At 29.0% G+C, this 9755-nt stretch overlaps 1 protein-coding gene across 1 annotated transcript; it reads left to right on the forward strand.

Annotated features, from left to right (window-relative positions):
- Positions 1-220: 220 nt before the first annotated feature.
- Positions 221-3811, forward strand: Cpsf73 (cleavage and polyadenylation specificity factor 73). Its single transcript, XM_016048282.5, has one exon. It carries the CDS (start codon positions 461-463, stop codon positions 2561-2563), a length of 2103 nt encoding a protein of 700 aa, XP_015903768.1. The 5' UTR covers positions 221-460; the 3' UTR covers positions 2564-3811.
- Positions 3812-9755: the final 5944 nt, after the last annotated feature.

Genomic DNA, 9755 nt, shown 5'->3' on the forward strand with positions numbered 1-9755 from the left:
CCGGTGATTGGAAATGCGTAAACCGCATTTAGTAAGACTGACTCTTGACTCCGGGAGAATTCTCTCTACATATACTTCTTGGTGAAATGAAAAGCTGGATTGGTGGTTTTCAGGATAAAATATATTTCATCAATCGGGCTTGCCAATCAGGTTCTCATAAGTGCATGAACCGCATGAAGTGAGAATTGCTTTTCTGTATCAACGGATGTTAGTTGTTCAGAAGGGAAAAAGCGCTATTTCGTAATTCAAAGAATGCATATTATTATAATTAAGAATTGAGAAAGGGATCCATTCCCTAAAATGAAAACAAAAAGTAAAACTATTTTGAGCTACATTGCAAACTTCAAAAGTCTTAACGACATATTAATTATTTTTCGGTTTGGCAACGTTACGATGCAAATTTGTAAACAAAAAATTGCAAAAAGAGTGTCAAAAGCGTCTTTTAAGTATAATTTTTATTATGGCTACAAAAGCTAAATCAGAGTCTATGGTACCGCCTGAGGAGACAGATTTATTGGTCATTAAACCTTTGGGTGCTGGACAAGAAGTGGGCAGATCATGTATTATTTTAGATTTCAAGGGGAAAAAAATAATGTTAGATTGCGGAATTCACCCCGGCTTATCCGGCATCGATGCTTTACCCTTTGTGGACAACATTGATGCTGATGAAGTTGACTTATTGCTCATTAGTCATTTTCATTTAGATCATTCTGGTGCATTACCGTGGTTTTTACTCAAGACTGCTTTCAAAGGACGATGTTTCATGACACATGCTACCAAAGCTATATACCGGTACCTTTTAGCCGATTATATTAAAGTCAGCAATATTGGTACAGAGCAGATGTTATACACCGAATCTGATCTCGAAGCGAGTATGGAAAAAATTGAAACTATCAATTTTCACGAAGAAAAAGAGGTGAATGGTGTAAGATTTTGGTGTTATAATGCCGGCCACGTTTTAGGTGCTGCTATGTTCATGATTGAAATCGCAGGTGTGAAGGTGCTTTACACTGGTGATTTTTCACGACAAGAAGATCGTCACTTGATGGCTGCCGAAATACCATCTGTTCAACCTGACGTTCTAATTATTGAATCTACATATGGTGTTCATATTCACGAAAAGCGTGATGAAAGAGAAGCCAGATTCACTGGACTTGTTCATGATATTGTGAATCGTGGGGGACGTTGTTTGATTCCTGTTTTTGCTCTAGGAAGAGCGCAAGAATTATTGTTAATATTAGATGAATATTGGTCAAATCATCCTGAATTACACGATATTCCAATATATTATGCATCTTCATTAGCAAAGAAGTGCATGGCTGTATATCAAACTTACATCAATGCCATGAATGATAAAATTAAGAGACAAATTGCAATAAACAACCCTTTTGTCTTCAAACATATATCAAACTTAAAAAGCATAGATCACTTTGACGACATTGGGCCTTGCGTTGTCATGGCTAGCCCAGGTATGATGCAAAGCGGTTTGTCTCGAGAACTATTTGAAAGTTGGTGTACAGATCCGAAAAATGGCACCATCATTGCTGGTTATTGTGTTGAGGGAACGCTTGCAAAACATATATTATCAGAACCGGAAGAAATCACTACAATGTCGGGTCAAAAGCTGCCTTTAAAAATGTCTGTTGATTATATTTCCTTTTCAGCTCATACAGATTATCAGCAAACTAGTGAATTCATTCGTATTCTTAAGCCACCTCACATTGTGCTTGTTCATGGAGAACAAAATGAAATGGCTAGGTTAAAAGCTGCAATCATTCGCGAATACGAGGATGATCCTGATGCCCATATAGAAGTGTATAATCCTAGAAATGCCCAAGGAGTGGAATTGTACTTTAGGGGTGAAAAGACTGCTAAAGTGATGGGATCTTTAGCAATGACAGTTCCCGAAGCAGGTAGTAAAATATCTGGTGTATTGGTGAAAAGGAATTTTAGTTACCACCTCTTAGCTCCATCTGATCTGTTGAAGTATACAGATATGGTTATAAGTACAGTTAGTCAGAGATTAAGTGTACCTTACACTGGCACACTACAAGTACTTCATTATTATTTGCAACAGTTAACTGGTGATGCAAAACTTATTCCAGATTTTAAAAAGTTTGGCGGAAAGCTGATACTTTTGGTGTTTGATGCTATAACGATTTTCCAGGAAGCCAAGGTTGTTGTGTTGGAATGGAATGCTAGTCCAGTCAATGATATGTATGCAGATGCTGTTGTTGCTATTATTTTAAAAGCTGAAAAATCAGACTTAACGGCTAAGACTCTTCCTACAAATATCAAAGTTGATAAAATGCATTTTACGGAATGTCTGATGGAGATGTTAGCCGAAATGTTTGGTGAGGAGTCTGTGAGTAAGATTGTTCGCAGTGATAAGTTGTCTGTTATTGTCAATGATAAATGTGCTGTGGTTAATGTTCGAACTTTAGAGGTAAAATGTGAAGAGGATGAGACTTTGCAACAAATGGTTTCTACAGCTGTTACTAAACTACATAATTGTTTGCTTCCTCAGCGACTAATAATAGATATGCCACCTGACATAGAATAGGTTAAAATATTTGGTTTTAATCTTTTGCATCGCAAGTGATAGTTATAATTTCATATATTTGGTACTTATTGATCATTGTTGTTTTTTGATGATTCTTGCTTTAGTTCCCAATAAGGTAAACCGAGGTTTTCATAATTGCTGACAAAGTTTTAAAAAAATTTTCAAATTAAGAACATTATAAGAAAGTTGGGTGCTTTGCCTAATAGAGATAAAATAATTCAAAAATTATAAATAGCAGACAAATTTTGTTGCCCGGTTTGTAAAATAAGAATAACAATAATTAAATTATGTAAAATATCAATTTAATGAAATGATAGCATAATAAAATAAGAGTTACTACTGCATAATTAACTATAATGTTGCTATAAAATTAAAGAGGTTTGCTGATAACAAAAACAGCTTTTTTATTTTATTGCTTACAGATAAGCTGATAATTCACCTGTTAACCAAACCTTATACTAAGGCCTTTCATATCAAAATTACCAAGAAAATAACTTTCATTGTTGTGTTTTGTTAAGTCTAAAAGAAGGCAATATAAATTATCTATAATTTTAAAAAACACAATTTGAGAGTGGTTGCTAAAACAAGATTTGAGAAAAGTGACTTTTTTTTTAATCTCCAAAAGATTATCCTATCAAGTTTTATGGAAGAAAAGAAGGTATTCGCAGAGATGTAAATAATTTATCCCATTTATTTAATCTTGTGTTACAATTTAAAGTGATGATAGATAGAATTTAACAATTACAGAGATTATGATATCGCTACCTAATTTCTCGTGAAGTTTTGGTGACCACTATATGGCAGTGTATAAAAATTAAAATAAAAAAAAACTGAAAAAGGGTAAACTTGAAGAGAAAAATGACTATATGTACCAGCATATAGAAAAGGTATCAGCATATATGTTTTTATTGCTAGCGCTGGCTCAAGAGCCTGGCAGTAACTTCTAAACAATTGCAGTTGGCATGAATATAAACTAATAGGTGAATAGCCCCAAATGATCTATAGTTTATATTAAATATGGTATATTTTTCGTAGTTCTGTTTTATACTACAGCTACAGTATAAATGAATGAAACTTAAACTGTGTTTTTAATTATTTAATGTTCATTATTACTTAAAGTGTATTATTTTTGGTTTATATTAAAATACATAAACTTTTTTTTTGTTACTTTTTTATTCAGAATAATCCTGAAAAGTTGGTGTTCATTTGTCTGATTTATATACACAATAAAAACATACATTACAACTATTTTGAGGGTGTTTCTTTTGTGCCTATATATCATATTCTTATTAGTTTAATCTAAATACCTTTACCTTCACTAAAAACGCATGATTAGTTTTTAATATTATCAGCAATTACTTTGGAAATTATAGTATGACATCAATTATTTTTAACTCTCATAAAAATATAAGTCTTATAGAATTTGCTTCCGATTTCATAGACAATATGATATTGTATTTTTCTTGCACTGATAACAAAATACATTTTTTTTACTGAAAGGGAAAGCCATGCTAAAAATTGCACTTGCAATTCCGAAAAGACAAAAGAAACAATAAAAATTATATATTTCAAATTTCTTAGCAAAACCAGAGCAATGATTTACAACAAGTAAAATGTACATTCATCCCTCACAATAAATGATCATTTCTATGTGATTATTCATTGTAGTAAAACTATTCCTATTTTTTTAATTATAAGAAAAGTCGTTTGTCTATTATAACAGTTTTTTCTGTGAACATTATTGCAACATAATTAGGGTTCACGCCAATATGGCGACAGTTGTTACCAAATGTCACTGAAATCATAAGTGAAAATGTTTAAAATTTACAAAATAGTAAAGAAATTTTTTTTTTTTTTTGCATCCAATTCTATACATTTAAAAAAACTTTGTTGAACTAATTCTATTGTTTTAGGCATGGTATGGAATTCAAATGTGTGATATTCAAATGAAATAGCTGAAAGTATCTAGTACAAAAATTTTTAAATATAAATGTTGAAATTTGCAATAAACATTTTGTGCTGTGCTTTGCATTCATGCACCTGACAATATAATTGTTCATCAACAAAACAATATTTTTGCTCTTCTAAAATTGACTTATTTAAAATTTTGTAATTTTTAAATAATTAATTATTAATATAATACTTTATTTGTTCTTACTTTCTATGTTTTTCTTTATTTGGTTTCAGCATTTTAATTTCTACATTGAATCGAGTAACATTATTTTAGATTTTTTTTCCACTCAATTTTAGTAAATACTAATCTTTAATCATTATAAGGTAATGAACTTAATTAGATTCAGGGTATAATAGATCACCATGAATAATTTTTTATGGGTACCATAACATGATCTATGTAATTGTAATGTTTTACTTAGTAGTTTCTCAAGTTTGTCTACCATTTTATGTTTTTGGACCACTAAATTTTCATTGCTCATGTGAACCCCAAAGATAATGAATGATAATAAAAATCGTAATAAAATTAATATTTTTTAAAACCACGTTTTTGTAGTGGAGAATAATAATTAAAAAACAAAAATTTGAAAAACGTGGGGCGCATGAAATACATAACAGTAGCAGTATGTGTGTTCATGAGAATATGTGTATGTATATCTGTAATTGTATCTGAATGTGTATGTGGTTGTGCATGTGTATGAGTAAGAAAATGTGTATATGTACTGTTATGTATTTCATGCGCCCCACGTTTTTCCTTTTTCAAATTTTTGTTTTTTAATTATTATTCTCCACTACAAAAACGTGGTTTTTAAGAATATTTTTTTTTTTTGTACTCACTTCCAAAATCTCAATTTTTTCACTCACTGTACATAAAACTTTTCAACTGACATGTGTCACTAATTTAAAATAATCAAATCGACAACAAAAGAAAATCGCGAAAATATTAATTTTTCATTAATTTTATTTTACTTTGTATGTCTTTTTTCTCTTCATTTTCATGCATTGTCATCCATTTCTGAACTATGTGCCAAATTTGAAGTCTGTAGCTAGTCGGGAAGTTAGTTTAAAATCGATTACAAAATTCCACTTGAACAGACATACACGAAGGCAAGTTGATATAAACGTGGTAAAATTAGTAAATATTATACAAATTGTAAAAAAAAAAATTTCCTGATATAATTTTTTTATGAATTTCTTTTCTTATTCATTATTATTTTAAAATAGCTATGTGGTCACAAGTGAAAAAGAAGAAAACATCTTTGTTATTTTAATTGTTGATTGACCAGATTGTAAAAAAATTAAAAACTGTTGTGCTTGTTTAGTTGCCAGTTATTTTACATTTTTATTATTTATATCATGTCGCATTTTATACTTCTTGCGTGGTTGAGAATCTTCTGGTGACAGAAAAACATTTTATGTCCTGCTGCTTCACATACGACTTAAATGGTAATCATGAAAAATCTAAATAAGCCATGTTATTTTTTCCTAACCCGTTTTAAAATCATATCTTTGTAATTTATATTTTGAAAAATAATAAGAATGAAGGTATTATATGGTTCGATTTTATTTATTTAAACCATAAATTTCCTTTATTAATAAAAGTATATTTTATTCCTACCTATAATGTATTTATTTCAAACATCAATAAGAATATTTTTTGTTGTAACTTCATGCTTATATTGACAAGCATCAGTAGGGCCATACTGATTAAAAAAAAAAAAAAAAATGGTGTATGAATATTTGGCAGCTCCTAAAAGTTATGTATTTTTATAGAAATATATAGTCTTTGTGTCCATTTTCCTACGTCTTTCGACAAGATGATTCAGAAAATGTTATCTCGTTATGAAAATACAGTTCGAAGAAGAAAAAAAAATACTCTGAATAACTTTTGATATAATGATCGGATTTTCATGTACTAGGACTCAATGGTTCAAAGGGGTACCCTCAAATATGCAAATTAATCTGTGCTATTCATTCGAAGTTACGAAATCAGCTACAAAAACTTATTTTTTCTGAACAAATATACCTTTTGTCTTTGGAGGGATTCGAATTCCTTACCCTCAAAATATATTGGGTAGCCACAATCTGAGAAATATGGTACTAATAGTTTGGTCAGAAGAACGGTTCAAAGATTGGACCCCTGAGGGTAATATTACTTTTTGCTTAATTTGCAAGCGAATTGAAAAAATTTGCACCCAATCATAAAATTCGCTTATCCAAAGATAATTCGAATTAAAAAATAATTTATAATTATTTTTTATCATTTTATTTTAATAATAGTTGAACCTATGCCTGTTCAATTACATCAAAAGAAACCATCCTCCTTTCTCTACATAGGTATTTTCGAAATAGTTTGTTTCCCGCTTTGAAAGAGATATGAAAAGGATTTTTAAAAAAATGCCTGTCGAACTGTTTTGATAATATGTTCTGTTTTTGTTCTCTAAAAAAAAACAATTAGTTATAAGGTCAAATTTTCTTTGTATGAAATTCAGATAATCGAATTAATAATAAAGTAAAATACTTTTGCGGTTTCTAGAAGGGGGGGGGGTAACCCTGAAAACCCTATCCTGACTGCTCCACTGGACACAACTACGCCTCCCTAAAAAGGGAGACTTTCTATATTCCACGGAATTGTTCTAGAAATCTGAAAAGATCGTGTTTTTAAATAACTTGAATAGAACGAAAGAAATCATTGCTGAATTTCTTAAGTAAGTTAATAATTAGCGAAAATGTCATGATTGTGAAATTACACTTGTGCAGTTAAAATTTACTGTTTATCTTATAAACAATTATAGTCACTTGGAGTGTCCCCCTCGATTGCTAGAAATCGCTTAAAGTCCTCTTCAATATTTAACTCAAATAAGGAGAAAATTCCTAAATTAAAAGACTAGCATTTCTGAGATTTTCTGACTGCAAGACTAGATTTCAGAATTCCCTCATCGATTTAAATTCATCAAAGTTAAAAACGAGAAAATGATATAAATAATCGATTTTTCTACTACTATTTAGTAGACATAAGAATTTCTTTTTTCTCATGTGTGAAATTTAGAGAGCTTTTGTGAAATGTATTTTAATTTCGCGCCTCTCAAAAATTGAACCCCCGCGACGCTCATGGTTATCAAGAGGATTTTTTATCTCTAAATTTTGAGTAAATTCTATTTTGACAAAGAAACATTTTATGTACGTCGAACAAAAGTACAGTTGCCCTGCTTACAAGTATAAAAACTTTTGAGAACTAGTCATTTAAAGCTCTTAATTTTTTTTCCTTCTAAATCTATAGACGCATTAATATATAAATTTCGCTTTATTTATTATTTTTTGTAAAATTTTATTCATTGTTCATCTTATCGAAATAAAGAATGGGTTCATATTCATCTCTTGAATGCACGCTTTATAGTATAATAAATTTATAGCGTAATATTTTTTTATGGAGACATTTCTTTTCAAACAAATCCGTCGCTTAGATACCATACGCAAAATTTGGTATCGACAATAATAATAACAAAAAAATTAAACAAATAAATTCTACTTATTGTCTAACAACAAAGAAGAAAGTGATAAATTGCTCTTCAACAGTGGATTGATTCATAAGATTTCTTGAATATTCTCTTGTAAGCTCAAGAGATGAAATATTAGATAATTTCCTCTAATTTGATTTAGTGAAAAAATTTAAATTAGTCAACTGGTTGTTTACGTTAATTTTCAATTATTACGATAACAGTCAAACTTTTTTTCATGGTATTTTTTTTAGACTGTCTTTTTTTTTTAATCTTGTAAGAAGTCTCTGAAATTCTGATTTGATTTTATGACAAGAAATACATTTTTTTTTAAAAAATTTAATCATTATTGCTATGATAAAAAGTAATATTATTATAATTAAAAAGTAATAAAAATTGGGTTTACAACCTACTTGAATAATTCATACGATTTTAAATTTTACGGTGTAATATGAATACGTTGTTTTTGAATTCTGTGTTTAAGAGAACGTATTTTGGTCCATCTTAATTGTCAAAAACTTCAAACACATTATTTTTATTAATATTTTTTAAAATCTCTTTTTGGAACATAAATTTATTTTATTGGTGAATGAAAGCTCTAAAATCCAAATGCATAATTTTTTACTACTTCATTGGAACAAACTGGTTCTTTCGTTTACTTTTTATAATTTTTTGCAAATGCAGGGGCGACTTGAAATATATATACAAGAAAAAAAAGAACATTCTTTTTATGTGTAAAATTAGTAATGAGCAAGTTTAAAATGTTGATGATAAATGCATTTTTGATTGTTTTTACCGTCAAAAGACATTGTATTTCCTTATCATAATTTTTCTTGACCACTTTTTCACGTTTAAGATTCTTTCCTTTTTTATGAATATTGAAAGATAACTTTCATTCTAAGAGCATTTTGCTCGTGAATTTATCTATTTTTTAAAATTACAGTAAATTTTGCACACAATTTTGTTGTTTTAAATGTGTTTCACTTACAAGTGTATCGTAGAATGGAGTTAAGAAATACTTATCTTTAATTATTTGTTTTATACTTATCTTTATTTTATCTATTTTTTGTATTAATTTAAATACTATTTTATCCATAAATAATACATTTATTTTTATTGCTATTTTTTTTAAAGAAGAATGTTGTATAAAACACGTTTTTGAAAATCTAACTGGCGTTGTCTTTTTTTTTTTTAAGGTTAACTTTGAGAGTTTATCGAGCCTTTTTTTGCGTTTTTTAAGAATTTATAGTTCTGAATCCCAGCCTTGGTAATGAATGACTTAGTTACATTTTTCAAATATTTATAGTAATGATACTATCATGTGATCCCACGTTAGGATAACTATTTTAGAATTTTTTACTTGAAAAAAGTGTCACTTGAAACAACTTAAGTTCACATTTGAAATCGTAAGACGATTTTGAAATTGCACCTTTTATCGTATCGTTTGTGATAAAAAAGTATATTTTTAAAGATTTTACAATTTTGACTATCATTTCTTTCAAAAATAAATTAAATTTCTCTTTAATAATATTAATTCCAAAATATTTTACTCAGATCGATGTCGTTTGCGTAAAAATTAGGAAACGATTTAAGAAAACTAAATATTCTATTGTTTCGAAAAGCGGTTTTTTTTTATTTAAGAACATTTTTAAACTAAATTCTTTATTTTCTTCTTTCAATACATTTTTGGCGATTCTTCTGCTGCGTAAATTTTGAAAACAATTTGGCGAATTTCGACGATT

Source organism: Parasteatoda tepidariorum, chromosome 1, assembly GCF_982258835.1.
Source record: "Parasteatoda tepidariorum strain Cologne lab strain chromosome 1, Ptep-v5.0, whole genome shotgun sequence".
In the NCBI taxonomy this organism is placed as follows: Eukaryota; Metazoa; Arthropoda; class Arachnida; order Araneae; family Theridiidae; genus Parasteatoda; species Parasteatoda tepidariorum.